The 26,402-nt window shown below is 41.2% G+C and overlaps 1 protein-coding gene across 2 annotated transcripts in view; it reads left to right on the top strand.

The window, feature by feature from the left end:
- The window catches only part of Phlpp2 (PH domain and leucine rich repeat protein phosphatase 2), a 75,548-nt gene that overhangs the window by 38,290 nt on the left and 10,856 nt on the right, over window positions 1-26,402 (top strand). For both annotated transcript variants that reach the window (XM_036187145.1, XM_036187146.1), the window contains 11 exons: window positions 814-968; window positions 3,472-3,618; window positions 4,005-4,235; window positions 5,315-5,517; window positions 11,889-11,949; window positions 14,669-14,764; window positions 16,338-16,493; window positions 19,182-19,382; window positions 23,850-24,012; window positions 24,822-24,952; window positions 25,473-25,583. In XM_036187145.1, the coding sequence (XP_036043038.1) occupies window positions 814-968; window positions 3,472-3,618; window positions 4,005-4,235; window positions 5,315-5,517; window positions 11,889-11,949; window positions 14,669-14,764; window positions 16,338-16,493; window positions 19,182-19,382; window positions 23,850-24,012; window positions 24,822-24,952; window positions 25,473-25,583 (1,655 nt within the window). The remainder of the gene's footprint in view (window positions 1-813; window positions 969-3,471; window positions 3,619-4,004; window positions 4,236-5,314; window positions 5,518-11,888; window positions 11,950-14,668; window positions 14,765-16,337; window positions 16,494-19,181; window positions 19,383-23,849; window positions 24,013-24,821; window positions 24,953-25,472; window positions 25,584-26,402) is intronic.

A 26,402-nucleotide genomic window follows, 5' to 3' on the forward strand; every position in this document is an offset into this window, starting at 1 on the left:
TGGTTTCTGTTGTGAGTAACTCCATTCTTCTGCCACTTTAAAGAGAAGTTCCTGTTTCTTGAGCATCTTTGGCATACTCAGAAGTGTACTGTGTGTATAGCTGTTTTATGCTTTCAATAGAAGAAGAAACTTTGTGAGTAAGCAGCAGAGATGTGTGGCTACAAAAGTCTTTTCATCCCACACTGCCTCTTATTAAAGCTTGTCTATTTTGAATCATCTTAACATTGCTTCTGATATTAAATATTAAAATTTTAATTCCTTATAGAGATATGGGCTTTTTCCCCTCCCTCCCTCCCTCCCTCCCTCCCTCCCTCCCTCCCTCCCTCCCTTCTTCCTTCCCTTTTGTAAAAGACAGGGTCTCGCTTATATCATATTGGTTGGCCTGAAACTTATTTGTAGCTTAGGTTGACCAAACTTCGAGTGGTCCTCCTGCCTCAGCTTCCCAGGTGCTAGAATTACAGCATGTACCCACTATGTCCGACTTGTTGTACCTTAGATTTTCGTTTTTGATTTTTTGTTGTCTTTAGATAGGCTGGCCTTAAATCTCCCTATGGAGCCAAGGCTGGCTTTGATTGGCTTCCTGCTTCCACCTCTCCAGGGTTAGAATTATAGGCCTATACCTTTGTTTTTCTAAGCAGCTTATGGTTTTAGGGAAACATAAAAATTAACCAGTCTTTATAAATGAGTAACAGAATGGCTGCTTTCCCCCTTTCCTAGTTTATAGTCAGCACCTTTTGTGTAAATGCCGTTCTGGCCTGTGCTGGGTGAAAGCACCCAGTAGCCCAGGAGGCTTTTCGTTTTGCCCTTCTTCAGGTGGTGTCCCAGCGGATCAGCACTGTGGACCTCTCATGTTACAGCCTTGAGGAGGTTCCCGAACATCTCTTCTACAGTCAAGATATCACCTACCTCAACCTGCGACACAACTTCATGCAATTAGAAAGACCAGGGGGCCTCGACACACTCTACAAGTATGTAGAAAATAGTTTCTAGACTGTTGTGTTGAAGGCCAATAGTATCTTAGTGGTTCACACTTTAAGTTGACAAGTTTACTGTATTAATCACTCCTCATTTCTGTAACAGAGTAACCAGAGGCTGGGTTATGCTTAAAGAGAAGAGGTTTTCATGTAAGGTCAGATGGTCTCTGTGCTGCAGCACATCATGGCAGATGGTGGGAGAGATGGGGGTCACAAGACAGGGAACCAGGGGTACTCGGTGGTCAGTGCTCGCTTTTATCACAGCTGATTCTCTTGGGAACTAACTCAACTCTGTAATTCTTTTCCAGGGCAGAATGGTCAGTGCTTAATTATTTTTCCTCCTCTTTTTTTTACTTATTTATTTGTTTTTTTTATTTTAGTGATGTTGGGGATTGAATCCAGGACCCTGTGTATGTTAGATAAATGTTCTAAGCTACATGCTAGCCCTCACCTCTTACAGGTCTACCACCTCTTGGTCCTGACACACTGGGACCAAGCTTTCAGCACATGAACCTTTGAGGAATGAATCATGTTCAGATTGGCACTTTCCATTATATTATAGTTTGTAAATTTCCACTCTTTTGAAGAAGCAAAAATTGTTATTTATACAGTTCTCCCTCATTATTCTCCATGTAAAACAGAAGGTTGATGAAATGTTCTGTTTCAAAGACTGCAATGAGTTGCCATTGATTTTGATAATCTTTTTTGGTGGTTTATTTTTGTTTTGTTTTGAGACAGCGTATGTAGCCCTGTCTGGCCCAGAACTCACTATGTAGACCAAGCTGACCTTGAACTCACAGAGATCTACCTGCCTCAGCCTTTTGAGTGCTAGGGTTAAAGGCATGTGCCACTTGGTTTATGGACAGTTTTTTTTTTTTTTAATCAAAAGTTTCTAATTTAAATGGCTTCAAGAAGACAGACTTGACTTCAAGAATTCTGGAGCAGACTTTATCTTTTTTTTTTACCTGTTCCTACCAACTCTTGAGTCTTGTCAGCCATGAAACCTTTCTCTTCTGATAATGGAACCATTTCATCCCTACAGGAATATGATCTATGTGTTTTTCTATCTTCTTTGTTATAATATATTCTACCTTCCTATTCTCCCCACATCTCAACTCATATTTCCACCTAAAACAGATAGCATGAGAGACCAGCCTGGGCTACATTAAGTGAGTCCCTGTCTCAAGAAACTATACAAGACACAAAAAGTGGATGTCCATGAATAATGACATGATGTTATTGTGGGTTTCTGCTGGGGAAGGAAAACCTTGAAAATCAAAGCAAAGTGTTTTATATTACACTGTAAATAAAAAATAATGCATATTAAAATGTCATGTTTTATAAACTCATGTTAACATATTTCTTACCCTAGTATAATCTTCAGAAAACATTGGTATTTAAAATCTAATCTTTTACAAATACAAGTATATATTTAGTAATGATACAGGTATTTGACTCATATTTGTGGAGTAAATTAGGATAAGCTGTAATAGTAAGGAAATCAGTCTTTAGCATTTCTTTCTGAGTTGCCCTGAAGCTAGAATTGATCTAGCTAGAGAGTTTGAGTAGAGATTCAGAAGTGAAAGGAATAATAAGTAATCAAAGTCAGGTCCCCTGGAAGCTAGACATTGAAATTTGGAAGAGAGGAGCCTTAGAATTAGGTCCTATGGGCTCCATTCTCAAAGTAGGAGAATGATGCCTTTGGCTTCTCATCTTATATTTGTATGACATAAAACATGATGTTCCACACATTTTATAGCCACACTATCTCAAGGCAAGATAATATAGAAACGTTTACTCTGTGAGCAAATGGCACCAACACAGGATTCCTGTAGATCAAATCACTTTACCATACAAGGCTGTCATACATGTTTTCAAGATCATCTAGTCCATTTTTTTCTAGTGGCATTTGAGCCAATATAATTTAGTATAAAAAGAGTTGCTTATAATGTGCTATATATTTGTTAGCTATTGTGTATCTGAATAGATTAACTTTTGTAAAACATGTAGGCATTTAGTAAAACGAGATTAAGTTTATCAAATGTGACTTGATAGAAAGGAACTGTAGTAGATTTTTTTTTTTCCTCATTAGGGGAACTCTATTGTTTCAGTTTCATTGACAGTGTGGATGGACTGTGTTTTAACCACTTGACTCTCCTCCATGTCCGCATAACATTTGGTAGCATGTAAATTAAAACATGTTTTAGAACAAGTTGTATGGTGCACATTTTATTATATAATTTATTTTATTAGATAATTTAGCTGGATGTGGTGGCAAGATTTTGAATTTGAGGCTAGCCTATGCTACATTGTGAGTTCTAGGCCAGTCTGGGCTTTATAGAAGGCTATATAACAATAACAAAATAGACAGCAAACAAAATAGATCATCAAAGTCCATTGATGGTCCCTGTAAAGACATATAATGGGTATCTTAGTTATTTAAGCCATCATAATGGGTTGTGGAAATATAGTCTGTATTTGTGCCTTTGTTCTTTAGATTTTCTCAACTGAAGGGCCTAAACTTGTCCCATAATAAGCTTGGACTGTTTCCTGTGTTGCTGTGTGAGATTTCTACCCTGACTGAACTCAACCTTTCTTGTAATGGATTTCATGACTTGCCAAGTCAGATTGGCAATCTACTAAAGTAAGTGTTGACTTTTTCTAGATTGTCCTTTCTTTTGCAGGGGACCATCTCTGGTCTTAGGATGTAGGCAGTGAGAAAAGTCACATCTTTACCAGGATTCTATCCAACAATGGCTCTTGATGTCAGAGGTGACCATACTGCCAAGCAGTAACCCATTCTCTCCATTGCAGCAGGGGAGACCCTGGCTCTTTGCTGTCTGAAGGCCCATCCTTAGAAGTTACGTCTAACCCTCTCTTAACTCTACATGGACCAAGAGTTGGGGATTTTGCCATGTTTGGAGTGTTAATAATTAATGGCATGGCTTAATAATAAAGTACAACCCCTATCATTGGCTCTGCCTGTTTGTGTGAGCTGTTCCATAAAGCAGGCTTGTTTCTTTTCCACAGTCTTCAGACCCTTTGTCTTGATGGCAATGTTCTCACCGCTCTACCCGATGAATTGGGAAACCTGCAGCAGCTTACTTCTCTGGGAATTTCCTTCAACAATTTTAGTCAAATTCCTGAAGTTTTGGAGAAACTCACCTTGTTAGATAAAGTGGTTATGGCAGGAAATCGCTTGGAAGTCCTGAACTTAGGGGTGCTGACCAGGATGAGCCATGTTAAACATGTGGATCTAAGGTGAGGCCGCTCTGTATGGGAACTTTCTTAGCTTTGCTGTGATGGACCTTGATGTCTTCTCATAAAGACTTCTTTAAAACATTGGGAACTTAAAACAATATAAAAATAGACGTTTTCAGGTATGTAGTAAAACTTCATTATTTACCTAATAGCAGAGAGATTAAGGATCTGGTGAGATTGTCAATGACAAAGACTTAAATTGCCAGCGTTTTATGAGAATTTCTTTTTCCTTGAGCCTTTATCTAGAGTGTATTTCAGTAGTCTTTTTTTTTGTTTGTTTATTGGCAGTAGAAGGTAGGGCAGAGTAGTATTTCATTGTTCTAATGATCATTTGTTTATTTATGAGTGATGGACATCTTTTTGTATGGAGACTAGTGCTTTGTAGTTTTCTATAAATGTGATCATTTTTCTGTTGAGTCACTTTTTTTCTTAATAACATTGTATTGTAATTGAAATGTTCACGGCTTCACTAATAAAACCTTCTTATGATTTTTGTTTTATAGAGACAGTCTTTCCCTAAAGGAAGGTTCTATCATTTCAGGAATCTGATAGTGAGCCCTGTAAAGACACAGGAACTTAATAGCATGTAGGAGAAGAATAGGCTGATGTGTGTAAAGTCATGTAGGGGTTGGGACAAGAACCTGAAATATTTAGTGATGTTTGTATTTAAACCATTTCGTGTATGTTGAGATCATTCTCTTCTTGTTAGTGCATGTGAGTCTTAGTACTAGAGAAAAGGAGGCACAACTCCAGGGAAAGGGAGGCTGTTTTGTCACTTGGCTTCTATTTCTTTGCCCTCCCCTTTCTCGCCTAACCCTACTAGATACTTGGATGTAAGTGTTTTTCTCTTTGTGGACATTGCCATTTTTCTGTCTAATTTGTATATGTATTTACTGGTTTTAACTTAGCTGGATCTTGGGTTCTTTTTCTATAAATCAACTGTGGTTGTTTTCTGTAGGACCTTGAAAAATGAAGGAAGTAGTGAAATTCTCAAGTTCAGTAAAGAGAGGAAAGGGTCATCCCTCTCTTATGTTTTTATACACATAATAGAAATTATTTTTCTGTTTCTGAATATTAAGGATGAACCACTTGAAAACCGTGATTATTGAAAATCTGGAAGGAAATAAACATACCACTCACATGGATTTGCGGGACAATCAGTTGACTGATTTGGATCTTAGCTCCTTATGTAGCTTGGAGCAGCTGCATTGTGAGCGGAACCAGCTGAGGGAGCTGACACTCAGTGGCTTCTCCCTTCGAACTCTCTACGCCAATTGGAACAGTGAGTTCTCTATCCAGCCTCCTGCTTTTGCTCTTTCAGCTTTAGTGAAACAATATAAAAATTGTTTTCCTTCTGTGGTCCTTCTCAGCCACTCTGCAGAATGGAGTTATGACCTCTTGTGCTTTCTCTTTTAACTTAGCCATTACCCATGAAGCAGTGGATATATACATACATCAAAAGACATGACAGGACCGAGCAGTGGTGGTGCACGCCTTTAATCCCAGCACTGGGGGGTGGGGGGTCAGAGCCAGGTGGATCTCTGTGAGTTCGAGGCCAGCCTGGTCTACAGAGTGAGATCCAGGACTGGCTCCAAAACTACACGGAGAAAAAAAAAAGACATGACAGGATAGATACTGAGACTCATTGTGTGAGCACAGTAAGAGGCATTTTGCAGCATTGTAGGGTCGGGTAGGTGGATAAACATGTTCTGTCTAACCAGAGCATCTGTCATGAAGTAGGCGTTGGTATCCTTACGGCCCAAGGGCTAAATCTGTCTTACTCCTCTTTTTTTTTTTTTTTGCATAGTCTATAAAGAATAGTTTTTATATTTTTTAAAAAATTAGAATAATAATAATCATGACATGAAAATTATATGAAATTCAAGATTTTATATTTATAAATCAAGTTTATGGGTACACACTCATAGGTTTACATTTGGTATATACGTCACTGTTTTTGTGTTACTGTGTCATAGGAGTTTGACACTGTTATGATCCACAAACCCTAAAATATTTCTTTTAGCCTTTTAAGAACCAGTTTCCCAGCCCCTATTGGAGAAGCACGTGCTGCTGTGGTGTAGTGTGAGGAGACCCTGTTGCAGTGGTGTAGTGAGCACAAATGCCAGAAACAGACATGTCTGTGCTTTCCACGGTGTGACAGTTGGCATGGCAACAGTAAATTCACAAGGTGTAGTGGTCTCAGTAACAGAAGTCTGTCATATAACCTGCCTGCCTTGGTAGCCCGGCTGGAGTGAATGTAAGTTCTTTATTCTTTTAGTTCTACTAACTCTAGTGTCAGATAGTGGACATCAAATACATCTTTAAATCTGTATAAACTTATGTGGTTTGTAGAATGAGTATACGTTAGAGAGGCTATAGTGAGTTTACGAGGTTTTAGAAGCTGGCAGAGAGTCAGTATTGATAAGATAGTGAACCAGAGGAGTGCCAAGAGAGAGCTGTAGTCAAGCTTGAGAGCAGAGCTGCAGAGTTCAGCTGCAAGGTGTAAGGTTGAATTGGCTCATGATCTGAGAGTAGGAATGGACTCAGAACAGAAAGCAGTATGGCAGGCGGGTCCAGGTCCAAACAGGCAAACAGGTAGACTACATCAAAAGCAAGGGGTTGAGCTGAGCTGAGGCTCAAGGAATAGTGGGGGGGGATGGAGGGGGGGAACCTCAGTCTCCCTGCCCCACCAAAACACGCCTAGATATCAGATGGTAGGCTGGTGTAGTATTTAATGTCTGTCACTTTAAGGGGTCCAGTGAGGGAGTTATACCCTTTCCTTGGCCTGGTTACTCTGACATGATTTTAGTATTTCCATGTGCCCCTATAGTCTCAATTTACCCCAATAAACTTGTGGAGTGGCTCCCTTTTGGTCCCCAGGAATAGGTGATTTATCATTCTGTATTGCATGGGTTGTACCTGACATCTGGGTCTCCCAGGAGCTTTACTCATCCTCCCTCAAAATGAAGTCAAAAGCTGCCTGTGCACAGCCTGAAAAACCACTGTTCATACAATATGGAGTAATTCAGAGCAAAGCTTAGCTTGATTTTAGCAAATAGAGATGGTCTGTGGGAATGTTTTCAATGTAAAAGGCCTTGTATTTGAAGAGACCACTGTTTGGTCTGTTTGTGACGGTCTCATGTTGTTGAGGCCATTCTATGGAGAGCCCTTCACCAGTTAGGCCCTTCTATGTATTTTATGTTGGTTTTGGGTGTTTTAAGACAGTTTCACTGTATCACCCAAGTTGGCCTCAGATTTAATCTCCCAAGTACTGGGATTGCAGGTATGTTTTACTATGCTTTGCAGTTTTCTATGTTTAAGGAAGGGAAGGAAAGGAAAAATGTTCAATTTCACTAAGTGCCAGAAATGAAGATTTGAATAATACTTTATAGTCATCAGATTAAAAGGGGAAAATGCTGAGTGTAACCAGAGACTAGACGTAGTATCTTCTGGAGTCCTCAACCACAGCCAGTGAGCAGAAGGTGACCATGGCAAAGAAGTGACAGAGCTGTGAGCAGCAGTTCCCTGCTGGCATTATCTCAGGGCTGCTTACACACAGAATGACCGTCACACATTGTGGGGTCGGGAGAACATAGGACTGCTAATAAAAAGAATGGTAAATCAATAGTGATGTAGTTACACAGTAGATTCTGTACAGTAGTGGAAATGAATGGACTAGAGCTTTGTGTATTGGTGCAAAGAAGCCTTGGAAACAGCTTTTGACTAAGAAAACAAAACTGCACGATCATAGTGTACTGTGTACGTTATACCAAAGCTTAAACTTAGAAAACAGCATTTTCTAGCATTCAAATTGTACCGCAAATGATAAGCATTCAGGGTGATGTTTACCTCTTGGTGTTAAAGGAAAGCATGTAAGGCACATGTTGGTATGTTAAGAGCTAGCTGATGATGATAGACCTGCTTGTTTTTTGTTTTTTGTTTTTTGCTTTGTCTTCTGTATCTGAATATGTTATTAGGATAAAAGACGTTTAGGGACTTCAGTTCTATTGTCTTTTATCATGTTAGAGAGGCTTCTCTCCTGCCTTAGATTAGTTTCTTGAGTTGGAAGGTCTTGTTTTTGAGCAGGGTAAAGGAGCTTAGCATAACCAAATCTGATGACCCGAGTCCTATCCCTTGGACCCCACAGGGTGAAAGAAAGAAACAGCTCTCCCAAGTTGTCCTTTGGCCTCCACGTGACACTTACATACAGACACAAACCTATGTGCATGCAGAGATAAATAAATGTAATAATAACAAGAAAGAAGCCTGGGTGCTGTGCCCCACACCTGTAATCCCAGTACTTGGGAGAACGAGGCAGGAAGGTCAAGAGTTCCAGGGTAACCTGAGCTATAAAGTCAAATACTATTTCAGCCCTTAGGAAAATCCTCAACAACAATAACAACAACCAAATGTATTGAGTGTTTACTGGCACTGTGTATTGATGCTATGACAGCTAGTCAGTACAACCACCTTGGAAATATTCAGTGCAGGTACTAGAGCTAACCATGTCTGGTATACCCAGTGTTCCTCTTGGTCTATATTCACTATCTGTGCTTAGATTAGTTCCCATGTTTATGAATAAGATAGCCACAGTCACCCTAAATTGGAGAAGCTTTAAATGCCCAGCACCCTGGGCATTTGGTACCAGGCACACATGGTAGTCAGTTGGAGAGCCCCTATGTTCTACCACATAGAAACCCTGTCTGGACAAGGAGGAGCTCCCTTCAAGTGTATCCTATGGCATGGCAGTGGGTCGGGTAGCCAGGCTTAGTGGCGCCCTCTAGTGTCACAACTCCCACATAGACCTCTGGTAAGTAGAGCCCTTAGCCCTACAATGAAGCATTGCATTGTTAGGATTCCTCAGCCTGTAGCAGCAGCTGGCATCGTAGCTTCTAGACAGGCCTAAATATCAGGAGTCTTCATCCCTTGGTAGCAGCCAGTGTTACAGCTCTGAGACCTGGGGTATCTGAAGACTTGACATCTCTCTGGTATTCTTCCAGCAACCAGGCCTGCAGTTGCTATCTTCTGCTTCTTTTTATTCTTTGGTCTTGTCGAGACAGGGTTTCTCTGTGTAGTTTTGGTGCCTGTCCTGGATCTTGCTCTGTAGACCAGGCTGGCCTCGAACTCACAGAGATCTGCCTGGCTCTGCCTCCCGAGTGCTGGGATGAAAGGCGTGCGCCGCCACCACCTGGCCTCTTCTGCCTCTTTATAGCCGCTGTCCTCAGCCCAGTTCAGACCTCCACCCTCTTTCACCTTCTCTGAACTTCCGGCACCACTCTTGTCCCTGGCCTGGCTGCTCCCCCAGGACTATTCAGCTGCCTCTTGTTGGTCAGTGTCACAGGAAACAGCTACTGCTGCCCGTTTGTTGCTGCTGCTGCTGCTGCTGCTGCTGCTGCCAGACCTGTGGCTCTCCTTAGCTTTTTCAGCTCCCAAGAAGCCATAGCTTTGCCACCTCTGCAGCTTAGCAAGCTCCACAGTTGGGGTCATGCTGCCTCAGCCACCATTGCTGCTCCCCCGATTCTGCTGCTGTTTCCTGTGTAACCAGATTAGCCTCCTCTGCTAAAAGAGGCAGGAAAAGATAACTTGAGAGAAGTCTTTTACTAGGGCCAAATGTTGTGGTTGCAAGCTGACTCATAAGTGAGCAGACAGCGTGCTTATATCCAGAGAAGGGTGTTTACACCAATCACAGCAAGCCTGTCATGCAAAGGAAGGTTTGTATTTACACCAGTGTCAATGATCCTTCTGCTAGGCCACTAGGGTTAATTATCCCTTTCCTGGCTCAGGTAGAAATGGTTGTAGAGTCATCTAGGATTTGTCAAGGCTGTGACCTAAAAAGTCTCATGTAACTGAAACAGCCCTGGCTTGGGGCTGTCATTTCAGGATACCCTTCGGGAGCTGCAGCAGATAACAATACAGTTATATACTTTCTCAAGGCTTCTGTCTTGTGTGCATAAAGGCTGGGGCTGGCCTAAGGGTGTTTGGCTGGCTGATAATCATTTTGCTCAACACAGTCAGGGGCAGCAAGGGAGAATCCAGTATTTGTCAGGTAAGATACCAAATTACCTTATCTCCTAGCATCTCTGCCTGTTTACAGGAAGATGAACATCAGAGGAATGCTTACAACAAGAACTTAAATAACATCATTAACATTAGTAGTGATTTTTGCCCGATTTTGTAGCACTTTAACAAAGTTTAACACTTGTTCAGTGCCCTAGGGAAGAACAGGTCCCTCTGGTCTGTTTCATATTCACAAAAAAGAACATTAAAAAGATATAACCACATGCAACAGTATGAGCAAATGTCACAAGCGTAATGTGGAGCAAATAAAGTCAGACCAAAGCATATGCAGGAAGAAAAGAGAAAAAGACCAGGAGTTCAAGGCCAGCCTGTACTACATGAGATCTTGTCTCAAAATGAAACAAAACATAGCAAAGTACATCTATTCCTGGGATTACAAATGTGCACCACTATTCTTGGTTTATGTAGCACTGGGGTTAGAACCCAGGGCTTCCTGCATGCTAAGTAAACACTTGACCAACTGAGTTGCATCCCAGCCATCATGCACCCTTTTATCCCAGTGCTTGGGAAGGTAAGGCAAGAAGATTATGAGTTCACAGCCAACTGGGCTACCCACCAGGCTCCTGTGGGGTGGAGTAAAGTTCTAGTTTTATAACTGGCAAGTGTTGTCTGTGTGGTATTTGGAGCCAGGATAACAAATGGCACCTTTGAATGGGTGGCGACTAGAAGAGGAGATGAAGATATGCCTTGGGAGTTGGTAGTACCATGTTTGATGAGCTGAGCAGTGTTTCTACTAGTGTGTTCCAGTTTAATGATCTAGACACTTAAGATTGTTTCTGTATCTGCATTATACTTCAATTAAAGATGAGATTATTTTCATCTTTAAATCCAGATATTGGGGCTGAAGAGATTGCTCAGTGGCTAAGAGCTCGAAGTGTTCTTGCAGAGGACCTGAGTTAGGTTCCTAGCACACATATGAGACATCTAACTCTATTAACTCTCTCCGGGGGGACCCAACACCTCTGCCTTGTTGAGGCCCCTGCTCATACCAACTGTGTGCTCATACCAACACACATACACATAATTAAAAATAAATGTTTTTTTTTTAATCCAGGTGTATATTTTTCAAGTTAACTCAGTGGTACTGTTAACATTAGTGGCTACCTGATGTAGTGTAAATGCACAGGACCCTAAAGTTAGTAGTTGTGTGTGTTTTCAAAGACAGATTGGGGTCACACAGTAGTCACAGTGAATTGCCAGTAGTTTTTATTTTTAGTTATCTCCAAAAGCCACTTTTGCTTTGTTTACCAGTCTTCTTCTTCTCCTTCTCCTCCCCCTCTCTCTCCCCCTCTCTCCCCCTCCTCCTCCTCCTCCTCCTCCTCCTCCTCCTTTCATTATGTGTATGTATGTGTAGGAATGTCCAGGTACCTATGGAAGCCAGCTGCATCAGATCCCCTGGAAGCTGGAGTTAACAGGCTGTTGTGAACTACCCACTGTAGTGGTGGAGCCTGAACTTGGGTCTCCAGGAAGAGCAGTAGGTGCTCTTCACCACTGAGCAGTCTCTCCAGCCCTTTCCAGTAGTTCTTGTTATCTTCTTAAGAGAACACTGTTAACAAGTTGTCTGTTTTCCCTTAGGGCTGACAGCAGTGAATGTCTACCCAGTGCCCAGCCTGCTCACTTCTTTGGAACTCTCACGGTGAGTGTGTCCATAGGGTGGTACTTGTCTTGTTTGGGGGCACTGTTGTGTAGCTAAAGGAAGGAGTCTCTGGGAGAGGAAGAGGACTTCAGGCTCTTCTGTATAAATAAAGTGTTGCTTAATCTAACGGCCCTCACGCTATGTGTAACCAAAGTCTTCACCTTTCTGTCTGAATCTCTCAAGAATTAATTACTTGTATTGTGAGCTCTGTTTTACTTCCCATTTCCTTATCCTGACAGCAGCTCACTGTAGGCCTTCTCTAAATCACTTTTTCTCTGTTGACACATCTTTCAAACTGGCCAGTACAGTCTCTTTTTAATGCCATGTTAGTCATTACTTCTGTTTCTTTGGTGTTCTCTTTTCCTTCTGGCAGCCTTTCAAGTCAGAAACCCCTCTAGTTCTGACTTGGCACACTGACCTGTTACAGATGCAGTCTCATTGACTCCAGTGATTTATGTCACCCCTAAGGGTTGGCATCAACCAGGTCTCCAGACTTACCCTCTTTCTCTGGTCAGGTACATGTATCCAGTTCTTTACTAGATAATCTTGCTGTACACGTCCTCAGGCACCTTAAACCTGTGCAAATCAGACTCCTCTCCCTCTGCACCAGCCTTGTGTCCTGTGTCTGGTCACACTAGCACAGTCATATCCTAGTCATCACGTGAGAAGCCTGAGAGTAGCTGTCATTCTTGGTTTTGGTTTTAAATTTATTTATACTTTATGTACATTGGGATTCTGCCTGCATGTCTGTGTGAGGGAGTCAAATTTCCTGGAACAGGAGTTACAGACAGGTGTAAGCTGCCATGTGGGTGCTGGGAATTGAACCTGGGTCCTCTGGAAGAGCAGTCAGTACTCTTAACCACTGAGCCATCTCTCCAGCCCTAACTTTCATTCTTTATTCTGCTCTCCTTCCTATACCTAATCCTTCTCCAAGTCAATGTTATTTTTGCCTCCTTAGTACTTTTGGAATTCCTCCCTCTTCTTCAGCTGTATGACTACTCACTTAAGCTTATATCATGCCTTGCCTGGAACCCTGATTATTTTTCTTTTAATCAGCAGAATCATCTGAACTGGGCTCCATTTACTAGTAATCTATTTAAAGTACATAGTTGACATCATCTGTACTTTGCTCATAAACCCTTAAGGTAGTCCCCATACATGTAGGATCAAGTAAGAACCTTCCAGACATGGTGTAGAGCTGTTCCAACCTAATGTCTCTTCTGTCTCCCATCACTCCATGCTCCAGCATTACCAAACTGCTTGGCACTCCCTCGCCTTATCTCTGTGCTCTGACTCACGTTGGCATCCTTGCTTGGAATATCTTCATCATGTAAGGTTGCAGTATAACGTTCTTCAGAATCTAACTCAGATGTCATGTTTCTTAGCAAAGTTGCCTTGGCCTAGTTCAGGCATTGTTCTCTTCACCAAGCTGTCATCGATGCTGTATCTCTTTTACGTAGCTCTCACTGCATTCTACCACGTAATTGACAGACACCTTGCGACCTAGAAAAGGTAGGTCACATCTGACACTAGAAGTCTTTTGATGAGGATTTGTATTAAATATTTCAAGTTCATGTTTCCAGTGGCTTGAAACTTTGCTTTGCTACTGATTGCCTTTTGCCCCTACTTTCTCACAGTTATTCCTTCTATTTTTCTTGGAATTAATTCTTTTCTGTCCATCATTACCCATGGAATTCCTGATCATCTTTGATGCTGCTTCCTCCAAGTCTCTCCTCGTATTGCCTCACTACATCCTGCTGCTTCTGCTCAAAGCCTTCTCTGAACGCATTGAACGGCACAGTCGATACACATTGCTGTGCTTATTTGATTACTTGTCTCTCTCGTCCCTTCTACTTCCAGTGTTCTCTGAGTGCTGACTTTATTGTTGGCAATATCCCGGAGAATTCCTTGGAAATAGCGTCCCTGCCATAAGGTGACTTAATACATGCCTGGAGTCTAGTGAAATGAATTCCATTTGTTACTTACATTTCCATAACTGTGACAAAATACCTGAAATAAGTAGTTTAAAAGAAGAAAAGCTTGCAGTGAAAAGGTGGTCAGATCTGTGGCCACCTACCCATGTTGCCTTGGGCCTATGGTGAGGTATATAGTATGATGGTAGCAGCTCCCAGTGGCTGGCTTCCCTCATGACAGCTCTGGAGCAGAGAGGGAAAAGCCAGCCCTCCTTTGAGCTCTTCCTTCCCTTCCTTGCTCCCTCCTTTATCTTCTCCCTTCTGTTTGTTTTTAAAGACAGTGTCTATATTTAACAAGGCTGACCTTGAACTTAGGCTCCTCATGCTTGCCTCAGCCTCCCCAGTGCTATGATTACAGCATGAAACACCAAGTTTCACCAACTGGTTAAAAAAAATAACTATTTTTTAAAACATTTTTATTTTATGTGTGTGATGTTTTCCCTGAGTGTATATCTGTATACCACATGTGTGCCTGGTGCCTTGGCAGACAGAAGAGAGTATTAGATTTCTTGAGACTGGAGTTACAGGTGGTTGTGAAGCATCATGTGGGTGCTGGGAATTAACACTGACTCTCTGGAAGAGCAGCCAATGCTCTTACCCACTGAGTCGTCTCTCCAGTCCCACCTACCAATTTATAACAGCTCCCCAGGCTCCTAGAACGAAGTGCAACAACATGTCTTGGGAGGGGAGACATTTAGTACAAGCCATAGTAACTTTTTACCTTACATGATGATTCTTATTTGCAGAAACCTGCTAGAGTGTGTCCCTGACTGGGCCTGTGAAGCAAAAAAGCTAGAAATTCTAGATATGAGCTACAATCTTCTCACCGAGGTTCCCGTGAGGTCTGTGTGTGCATATGCATATATGATATACGTGTTTAAGTATTTCTCTAAATTTGGGTTGCCTTTCATTTGTTGGTGATTATTGAGGACCAGCTGAGTAGGAGGCATCTTAATGTACTTTAAGAGATACAGTGATGACTAATGCATGGTCTTAGCCTGTAAGAAACTTAGTAGAACTATATGACATAACACATAAAACTGCTAACTGTGGTGATAGTTTCTGGCATGGTTGGTGCTATGATAGTATGGATATAACTATTTTATAGGGTGACTTATTATGAACTGGACATTTCCTGAGAACCTCAGTTTTATGATCTTACCTAATCCTTTAAACCTTTTTTTTTTTTTTTTTTTTTTTTTTTTTTGTGGAGCTGAGGATTGAACCCAGGGCTTTGTGCTTGCTAGGCAAGCGCTCTACCACTGAGCTAAATCCCAGCCCCTTAAACCTTTTTACATAGGTGCTGTCAGCCTCACTTTAGGAAGGAGGTGACTAAGAATGGTTGGGGAACCTGTCTTGAGGTGGCACTTCTCCAGGGGTACTGGGAAGTAGGTTTGAATGTGGAAGTCTTATCCTGTGTCTTAATCATGACACTTATCCATTGTTTTAGGAATTGAGAAGAACTTTAAATAATTAAAGAGAGTGCTTTGTGGTAAGATGGTGTTTGAATTGACCTTTACCATATGGTGAGATTGATCTAATTTGAGGAAGGAGGGAATGGTGTGTGAGGGATAGTGTGAGGCTATTGTATTATACATTCCAAAGTAGTCACTGTAAAATGTATGGTTGTGGAGTCTTTACAATTCAACTAGGGGCTTTGTAGCATAGTAGGTCTGCACCGAGCCTCTGGAGTACAATCTTCACACTAGACAATACCGTTTCAGTGAGGGCTTTGGAATCACTAAATCTTTGGCAAGTCACTGACTCTTTTTGGAATTCATGGCTGAATGGCCTAGTCTTAGCACATTTTAAACACTTAACCATTTTTATTGTAATAAAATTTTGTTATGGAGTTATATTAATAAATATACTGAGTTTATTAGTATTGATAAATGCTGTGTAGACTTCATTTCTGTCTAGACTTAAAGACAAAATGTTTTTGCTCTAGAAACTGCTAAGCCAGTGGTTCTCAACTCAACCTCCCTAATGCTGCCACCCTGTAATACAGTTCCTCATGGTGTGGTGACCCCCAACCATAAAATTGTTCTCATTGCTACTTTAGAACTGTCATTTTGCTACTGTTACGAATTGTAATGTAAATACCTGTGTTTTCCAGTAGTCTTAGGTGGCCCCTGTGAAAGGGTCGTTTGACCCCAAAAGATGTCACAGCCCACAGGTTGAGACCACCACTAGTTTAGACTCTGTACCACTTGTCTTCAAGATCTCACCCATGACTTGTAGGTGGGTGCTGGGTGATCTTCGAGACAGCTTTTGTAGCTCCGTCACTTGTCAGTGGCTGTATATTCTAAAAATAGGTTTCTGTGAGTTGACTGACATTAATGAATGGGCCTATATCAGACTTAAAAGATGATTTCAGTAAGTAAGCTTTTGTTTCTTTCTGTTGTCTCTCCTCAGAATTCTGAGTAGTTTGAGTCTTCGGAAACTGATGGTTGGACACAACCATATCCAGGTCCTTCCAGCACTGGTGGAGCACATTCCGCTTGAGGTGCTGGATATCCAGCACAACACTCTCTCCAGGCTGCCAGACGCTCTCTTCTCCAAAGCCTTAAAGTGAGTCCCTCGGAGGAGCACAGGCATTGTCTCCACAAGCTGCAGCGACCTATCCTTGGAATGAGGTCCCTGTTTACAGTTTACTTGGTACTCCAACTGTGGGCAGAGACTCAGTTGCAATTTTTTATGATAGAAAATGTAGTTTCATAGTAAACTTGAAAGTTGAGTAACTGTCAAATACTTACTTATGTGGTAAATCATTTCCAGCAGGTGGGGGTACTCAGGCTTTCACTCTGTTCAGGGAGAAATAGCATTCAGGTGGAGCCTTTCATAAAGTCCAGCTTTGGCGTTGAAGAAAAAGGAGATACTACTAAAGTCAGTTTTATTCTAACTTCGTCAAGTAATCTTTGAGTTATATTTTCTTGATTTCCAGAACATTTGTTACTTGCTTTGAAAACCATGAATTTAAAGGTAATTTCCTTTGACAAGGTATTATTTGCCACCTTGTTGTAAATTAGTATGTTGATGGTATGTCTTCCTGTTTTAAAGCTTATAGTCAGGTTTATCTAAATGTTATCTTTAAAGAAAAAGTAGGTTTTTGTTTTTTTGGAGGTTTTTTTTGGTACTAAGGATTAATTAATTTTTTAGGATTAAGTTTGGAGTATTGCTCACACTAAGTAAATGCTCTACAATTTAGTGATCCTCCTAGCCCAGGAAAGTTGGTTTTTAATGGTAGTCTTTTACATTATGAAGAAGGGACTTTAGAAATGGAGAAACAGGTGAGCAGCAGTGAGTTGACATAGGGTCACAGGAGACATTCCCACAGGTTTCTTGTTTCTTATTTTTCAGATTATGCATCTCTTAATCCATAATACTCTTAGCTGGATAATCCTCAAAATAAAATCGTTAGAAAGAAAAAAGCAACAACAGCAGAAAAAAAGAAAAAGAAATGAAACTGGGAGAAATTTTCTTTTGGGCAAGTTTCTGTGAAGTGTTGAAGTTGTTAATTAGCAGGTTGTGCATAACACAGAATGTAGTCTTAAATACCTAAAGATAATTAAGAAACCATTTATTGCCAGGCGGTGGTGGCACACACCTTTAATCCCAACACTCAAGAGGCAGAGGCAGGCAGATCTCTGAGTTTGAGGACAGCCAGGACTACACAAAGAAACACTATCTAAAAAACCAAAACCCAAAACAAACAAAGAAACCATCTACTTAATGCAGTGCTGTCAGAGCTGACACACATAATCCTCCACAAGCTTAAAAGCTCATTAGGGATGCTGATCACATAGCATGTATATTTAAGAACACACAAATTCAAAATCGGGGAGAGCTCAGTTGGTAAAGTGCTTGCCTTACAGGCATAAGGATCTGAGTTTAGTTCCCCAGAACTCAAATGAAATCATGGGGCATGGAGTGTGTGTGTGATTTTTATTCTGGCACAGAGATGATGGAGACACGTGGATCCCTGGGACTTACTGGCCAGCCAGTCTAGCCTAATTGGTAAGCCCTGGCCACAGAGAGATCCCGTCTCAGAGGAAGGAAGGAACATTTTTAAAATTACTTTTATTTTGTGTGTATATGTATACAGGTGTGTTTAATGCATGCACTGTAGTATACAAGTGAAGGTCAGAGGACAACTTTGTGGAGTCAATTCTCTCTTTCTATCTTGCAGGTTCTGGGAATCAAACTCAAGTTGTCAGGGGTTGGTAGAAAGAGCCTTTATTTACCATCTAAGCCATGTCACCATTCCATGGATGGCATTCCTGAAGATGATACTCAAGACTGTCCTCTTTCTTACACACACACACACACACACACACACACACACACACACACACATACACACACACACAAACACACAAGTTTAATGATGCTTCCTTTCATTGAGGATATTCTACCTAACAAACATTGTATTTGACAGATTGCATTCTTTTTGTATGAGTGCAGTTTAGACTTGATCTTAGCCAAAATGCCAAGAAACAACACAATTGCTGTTTGATCCAACTTTTCTGGATCATAAATAGGCAGTATATGTTTAGAAGCCATTATAAAAAACAAAAACAAAAAACCAAACCTGTATCCTAGCCAGGCGTGGTGGTGCATGCCTTTAATCTCAGCACTCGGGAGGCAGAGGCAGGTGGATCTCTGTGAGTTCGAGGCCAGCCTGGTCTACAAAGTGAGTTCCAGGACAACCAGGACTGTTACATAGAGAAATCCTGTCTCAAAAAACCAAAAAAGAACACCAAAAAACAAAAGAACCAAACCTGTATCCTTTGATCCCATAAGTTCTGTTTCTAGAACTGTACACTATGGAAATGGATAAGAATCCAAGATTTTCATTATAGTGTCTATAATATATATACAGAAGTATAATTACTCTATATAGATAATCTATGTAGATATCAGAGCATTATGGGATTAGCTAAACAAATGATGATTTGTTATAAATAGACAAATTTTTTTGAAGGTTATCTTTACAGTTCAGATGTATTCAATAGTGTCCTTGCAATGGGAATAGGTGGTTTTGCATGGAGCCATTATAGAATGTTAGAAAAGTAACCATGCCTATGTTCCTTCTTGACACCTGGCTTTGAGTTGTATAGATGCAGAGAAAATTTCCTGGAGGAAATTATTCTTGACTTTGGGAGCTTCATAGCAGCATTCCCTGTTGCAAGGGCATGCTGGTTTCTACTTAAGAAGGTAACAAACTCAAAGGGAATGATGTTCTGTGTGTTCTGTCAGTCTCAGATACTTGAATGCATCTGCAAATAGTCTGGAGTCTTTGCCTTCTGCGTGTGCTGGAGAGGAGAGTCTGAGTGTGCTGCAGCTGCTATACCTGACCAACAACCTCCTGACAGATCAATGCATACCTGTCTTGGTTGGGCATCCACACCTACGAATCCTGCACCTTGCAAATAACCAGCTACAGACCTTTCCTGCAAGGTGAATGAATGCACAGTGTGACCGTTGATGTAAAACATGAATTCTGCATTATGTTACAGCTATCTGACTGTGGCACTCCTGATTTGCTGGTGCAAATGTGACAAATGCGGCTTTACTAGCTCAGCAGGAGAATCTTGTCTTAGTAATTTATTCCTGGTGAGGTATGCATAGCCCAAGAAATTGTCGTTAAAATGTGTGATTTTTAGCTCTAACTATTCAACAATAATCTGAGAATATTCCATCCAAAAAAGTACAGGGTTGTGAAATAAAATTTAACATCTCTTTCTTTCTTACCAGCATTGTAGTATAAAATATGTCGTCTAATAGTTTATTCTTTATATGTACTTATGTAAAATGCCTAGTATATACCACATGCTCTGTGTCACTTACTGCCTCAGTCCTCTAACCTACAGTCAGATTGGGCAATTAGACAAGTATCTAGGCCAGTGGTTCTCAACCTCCCTAATGCTGTGACCTTTTAATACAGGGCCTCATGTTGTGGTGACCCCAACCATAAAATGATTTCTGTTGTTACTTCATAACTGTAATTGTACTACTATTATGAACCATAATGTAAATATTTTTGGAGATAGAGGTTTGCCAAAGAGCTCATGACCCACAGACTGAGAACTTCTGGATTAGGCAGTTTCCATGCAATGTGACAAGATATTAAAGATCCCAGTTTGGGGACTGGAAAGATACAGCTTAGTGGTTAAGAGTGCATGGTACTCTTCCAGAAAACCCAAGTTCAATTCCCAGCACAAATACCTGTAACTCCAGCTCCAAGGGATCTAATGCCCTCTTCTGGCTTCTGAGGGCACCTGCACACATGTGCACACACTCACACAGACACATAAATACAAATAAATTAAAAATAAAAGTAAAACAATACCTGGTTGCTACACAGAGCGTGGGAGACATGTGTGTGAGAGAGAGAGAGAGAGAGATCGATCCTCTAGTTAAAATTTAAACAGTGTCCATGGAGAAATAATTACCTTTCAGAATACATTAGGTCTAAAAAACAATTGGGCCTGAGGATGTAACTCAGTTTCTAGAGTTCTTACCTAGCATGCATAAGCCCCGAGTTCCACTGTCAGCACTGTATAAAACAGTTATGGTGGCATACACCTGTAATCCCAGCATTCTGGAGATGGAGGCAGAGGATCAGAAATCAAGGCCGTTTTCAGTTACATATAGATTTGGAAGTTAGCCTGGAATACACAAGACCTTGCTTTCATACTTGACCAAAAATTCTATTATTAAAAAATATAATGTTTTCTGGGGCTAAAGAGATGGCTCAGTGGTTAAGAACACTGGCTGTTCTTTCAGAGGACCTGGGTTCAATTCCCAGAACCCACTTGGCAGCTCTATCTGAAACTCCAGTTCCAGGGGATCTGACATCTTCATATAGATACACATACAGACAAAACACCAATGCACATAAAATATCAATAAATCATTTAAAAATAATATTGTAGTTGGAGTTTTCCTACCTGGCCCAGTCAGGACAAATCTCTCTTACCCGCCAGTCCCACAGTCACTCAGACCCAACCAAGAAAGCACACAGAAACTTACATTGTTTACAAACTGTATGGCCGTGGCAGGCTTCTTGTTATCTACTTTTTCTATCTTAAATTAACCCATTTCTGTTAGTCTATACTTTGCCACATGGCTTGTGGCTTACCAGTGTCTTTACATGTTGCTTCTCATGGCAGCAGCTGGCGGTGTCTCTCTCCAACCTTCTACTTCCCAGAATTCTCTTCTCTCTTGTCCCGCCTATACTTCCTGCCTGGCCACTGGCCAATCAGAACTTTATTTACACAGAGTGATACCCACAGCATAATATTTTTTTCTTTTTTAAGTTTTTTTAGGTTAGCATACAAAGTAATGAGTTTCATGATGGCACCTTCATAAAAATGTGTCATTATACTTTGTTACCATTCATTCTCTTTCCCCATAGTCCTCCAGAAATAATATGTATATATAAATATGTAGCCCTGGGTATTCTGGAACTCACTATGTAGACCAGGCTGGCCTAAGCTCACATAGATTCACTTACTTGCCTCTGCTTCCAAAGTACTGGGATTAAAGGCCTGGGGTATTATGCCTGGCTTTAATGGTGTTTTTATTTTTAATACAATGTATCCTGAACACATACATACTCCAACTCCTTCCATGGCTACTCGTTCCACTCTCCCATCTTTTCCCACCCAACTTTGTGGTTTCTTTCTTTCTTCTTAGTCCCTATCAAGTCCAGTTTGTAATAACCATCAAGTCTTGATACTGGGTTTTGTCTAGTTTGAGCCTATGCAGGTCTTGTACATAGTGTTATAGTTGCTGTGAGAGCGTATGTTTTGTGTGGAAAACACTGTTTACTTGATGTTCCCACTACCTCTGGCTCCTACAGTCTCTCTCTCTGCCCTCTCTTCCTGCAGATTCCCCAAGCCTGGGGATAATGTATGTCCCAGTTAAGCCAGAGCATTCCACAGTTCCTTATTCTAGGCCTGCTGGCCATCTTGTAGGAGTTGGTTTGTGCTTTCTACCATGTGGGTCCCAGGGATCAAATTCAGGTAGTCAAGCTTGGCAACAGGTGCCTTTATCCACTGACCTATCATCAGCCCTGGTTTTAAAATCTAGGCATAGTTGTATATTCACTAAACAACTGGTTTAGGATATGGGTATTCTGTTGATATTCACAAGTCAGAAGAACCTAGGCTGTGAGTAGTAGAAAAGAAAAGAATGTATGTTAGCACACATATTTGAAATAAATTTTAAAAATAAGAAGATAATTATATAACATTTAGTTTAAAAGACATATGTCACTGTGGAGTCCAAGTGGGCTCAAACTCATGATACTGTGCTAACTACCATTTATAGGCATTTGTCATCACACCTGACTCTGTAAATTTCTAATATTGTTTCATGCTTTTAACACGAATCCAGCATTTTGTCAGAGTATTCATTATTGATAATTTATAGTAGTTGGCTTAAAGGATTTTGGAGGAGTAGGTGAGATGGTCCAGTTGGTAAAGTGCTTGTTGTACAAACATGACCCAAGGTCAGATCCCTAGAACCCACATAAAAAGCTAGCTGTGGTAGCACAGGTCTGTACTCCCAGCCCTGGGGAGTGGAGACAGGAGGATCTCTGGGGCATGCAGGCCAGCTAGCCCAGACAAATCAGCGAGCTTCTGGTTTAGTGCAGACCCTGTCTTAAACAAACAATCCCCAACCAAAAATATACCCAATGACAACTCCTGGCTTCTATTTGTGCACATGCAAGTGTGCACACACCTGCACATGCACATAAAGTTGTACACACACATACACACAAATGTTCTATTTGTCTTTGTTTTCCAGTTTCTTTGAGTTTACATGCATTATCACAGTATAAAAGAAAATGATTTTCTAAGCTTACTTATTAACAGTATGAGTTTTCTTTTGTGTGTATATAGGTGTGTGTCTTGTGGGGAGGTGTACTTGGAAAGTGTGAATTCTTTAGCATTAGAAATTGTTCTCTATTAGGAAAGTAAGATGGAAAGTTCATATAAAGTACTCATTTGAGGGACTGGGAGAGGCTTAGTAATTGAGAGCAGAGGACCAGGTATAGCTTCTAGCATCTGCAGCCATCTACAGCTCCAGTTCCGGGAGACCTGATGCCCTTTTCTGGTCTCTGTGGGCACCTGGCACCCATGTAATGCACATGCAGGCAAACACAAATACTTGATTAAGAAAAAAAAAATCAAAACACCATTTTGAGAAATCTAGTAGAAAGTTTAGTGAAGTTATAATAGTAATTCTTTCAGATTGCTAGTATTATTGGTGATTTATATTCCAAACTTTCTTCACATTTATTATTTTCAAAGAAATCAGAGGACTTTGTTAATGGGAATGTCAGGCTTAAGATATTTTGCTTAACATGTAACATGCAAAAAGCTTTTCTCAGTATCACAGTGGTGTAAATAGTTGTCCCAAGCAGGGTACTGTGTGTACAAGAACTTGGTGGTTAGTGGTAGGGAGTTGCTACCACTTGGTACTGTAGACGTTTAAAACTGAAAGGAGTCTTAGTCAGCCTTCTTCAGCCAAGGCCCTCTGACACTCACTTACCCAGGGTTTTCCATCCTAGTTAGTGCTGCAGCAAGGGCTAGCACCCTCTCTCAACAATAGGCCGTACTGTTTCAGGGACTCCCAGTAAGTCAGACAAAATGCTCATGCCCACATCTGTAAGGAAAACAAGGGTTGTGCCAATCTTAAAACACTGAGTGCTAGTAGGAGATCATGCTGACAACTGGCAGGCCTGGTTGTGATGGTGGACCACAGCTCAGTTGATGTCTGGTCGTCTCCTTCTCTCAGGGTTTTCTGCAGTGAACCAAGTTGTCTTTACTCTGTGTATGACTGCTGTACAATAGCGCCACTTGGCAGCTGCCCTTTTCTGATGCAGCATGGTGTTTTGATGCTTCTTTTTTTCAGCAAACTAAATAAATTGGAGCAATTGGAAGAACTGAACCTAAGTGGGAACAAGCTTAAAGCCATTCCCACAACCATAGCTAACTGCAAAAGGCTGCACACTCTTGTCGCACATGCCAACAACATTAGCATTTTCCCAGAGATCCTGCAGCTGCCTCAGATCCAGGTACGTGCATGAGCTCGCCTGACATGCTCACACAGAGTGGTAAGGGGGAGTGAGGTGCCTTTCTTGTAAGAAAGAAGGAGCATAGATGCACTGCTCCCTCAAGACTTTCTCTCCAGCTAATTTCCCTTCTCTACCAGTGAGACTCATTGAGAGACCACAACTGGGTACAGTCCTCTCTTTCTGTCTTTTTTGTTTGTTTGGTTTTTGGGTTTTTTTTTTTGACAGGGTTTCTCTGTGTAGCTTTGGAGCCTGTCCTGGAGCTCACTCACCGAGATCCGCCTGCCTCTGCCTCCCGAGCGCTGGGATTAAAGGTATGCGCCACCGCTGCCTGGCAGTCCTCTACTTTCTTAGACTGTCCCTCAAATGGCCAAGCCAAAGCCCCAATCCTATACTAGGTTCCTTCCCACACTTTCTTCCCTGTACACCCCAAGGCTTTCATGGTAAGCGTTTGCTATTGCTACAAGGAGAATGAACCAACCTCAACCATAGGTGTGCCCTAGAGGTCTTTGGCTGGAGAATATTGACCAAACAACTACTTAAACAACACGACCAGACAAGATCTCTATAGCTTTTGATAGCTTTGCAAAGATAATATGTGCTGCCCATGAATATGGCTGACTCTTCCCTTTTCTTCATACATAAGGAATGGGCATTGTTCTCTTTTCATATGCTCAGTTTAAAATCTCAGTATACCTAATTCCTTCCTGGAAAGAAATTAAGTTTCCACGTGAGGCTCTAGAAGTTTGAGTGTTTAGACTTAGAGAATGTAATTTAATGTATTCTCCTTTGATTTCTGTATTCCTTCTCAGTTTGTAGACCTGAGTTGCAATGACTTGACAGAAATACTAATTCCAGAGGCTCTGCCTGCTACTTTACAAGACCTTGATCTCACAGGAAATACAAATCTGGTTCTGGAACACAAGACTTTGGACATGTTTAGGTAGGAAATAAAATCTGAAATCATATCTATGTCTCAGCCATCAGTAGGTTATCTCTGGACTGTGGAAATCTCAGTTGATTAAAGGAATAGAATGGAATAGGCCAGAACATTCCTAGATGGTTCTCTTTGATTCATTTCTGCTGAGCTACACACTGAATTATTTTACATGGAGGACATATGTATGTCTGGTGGCACCAGTCACATTAGGACATCTAAGCGACAATGCATATGTATAGTTTTAAGATCTCTTTATATTGCTTTCAATAAGTAGACACTTGGTAGAAGCGAAGAGACCTTTGTGATGCATCAGTTGAAACTATGTTCAGCTTCTGTTCCCCTACCACTTTTTCTTCTCCTACGTCAGAGCCACAGATTCACCACCCTCCTTGCATCCAGTCTCTCTGGAAATGTATCTTAGTCTGTCAAAAGATAATTTTCTAAAAACACATTATTGTTTTGATAGTTCTTATAAAATACAGAAGAGAATATGGTCTAATCTTCCCTTCTTCACCTCCCACAGCCATATCACAACTCTAAAAATTGACCAGAAGCCTTTGCCAACCACAGATTCTACAGTTACATCAACCTTCTGGAGCCATGGACTGGCTGAGATGGCAGGGCAGAGAAATAAGTGAGTATATTGGCCTTGGAGACTGGAGAGAGAAAAGGCAGTCCATGACATCTTAGGCCTGCTCTGTTGCTCACAGCTAGACCGTGTTATCCTGTCCATCTCTGGCATGAATCCTGATTGGTCTTAATAAAAACCTGGAGTCAGATATCAGGGTAAATGCTGAAAGGTCAGAGAGAGACAAAGGAATAAGCCACAGCCATCTCTCAATTTCAGTCTGAGGATTTGTGGAGACTGGATCTTCCTCTTTTGGCTGAATGCAAGAGTCCTCAGCCAAAAGGGAAGATCCTGTCTCCTCCTGCCTTATATCCCTTTCTCTGCCCAGCCATATCATTTCCTACCTCAGCCTTCCTAGTGCTGGGATTAAAGGTGTGCGACTCCCAAGTACTGGGATTGAAGGTGTGAGATATCACCACCTGGCCCTGTTTCTCTTTTAGACTGGATTCATTTCCTGTAGTCCAGGGTGGCCTTGAATTTACAGAGGTCTGTCTGCCTCTGCCTCCTGAGTGCTAGGATTAAAAGTGTGCACCATCATATGCCATCATATGGCTAACTCTGTGGCTGGCTCTGCCCTCTGGTTTTCAGACAAGCTTTATTTGTTAGAATATATATATATATATAATCACCACAGTCTCCCAAACGTAAGTGTCAGAGTTTCAGTTCGCAAAGTACTAAACCCTTATTAAGGTTTTCTGATGGAATTTTTCTTTCCTATGAGTGAAATTTATTGTAAGGCCCAACAATATAGACTGATTTCTAATTGTCCCAGTCTGAGATGACTCTGTTCCTGAACACAGTCTTTCCTGAGAATGGTCTAGTCAA

Source organism: Onychomys torridus, chromosome 5 (assembly GCF_903995425.1).
Source record: "Onychomys torridus chromosome 5, mOncTor1.1, whole genome shotgun sequence".
In the NCBI taxonomy this organism is placed as follows: domain Eukaryota; kingdom Metazoa; phylum Chordata; class Mammalia; order Rodentia; family Cricetidae; genus Onychomys; species Onychomys torridus.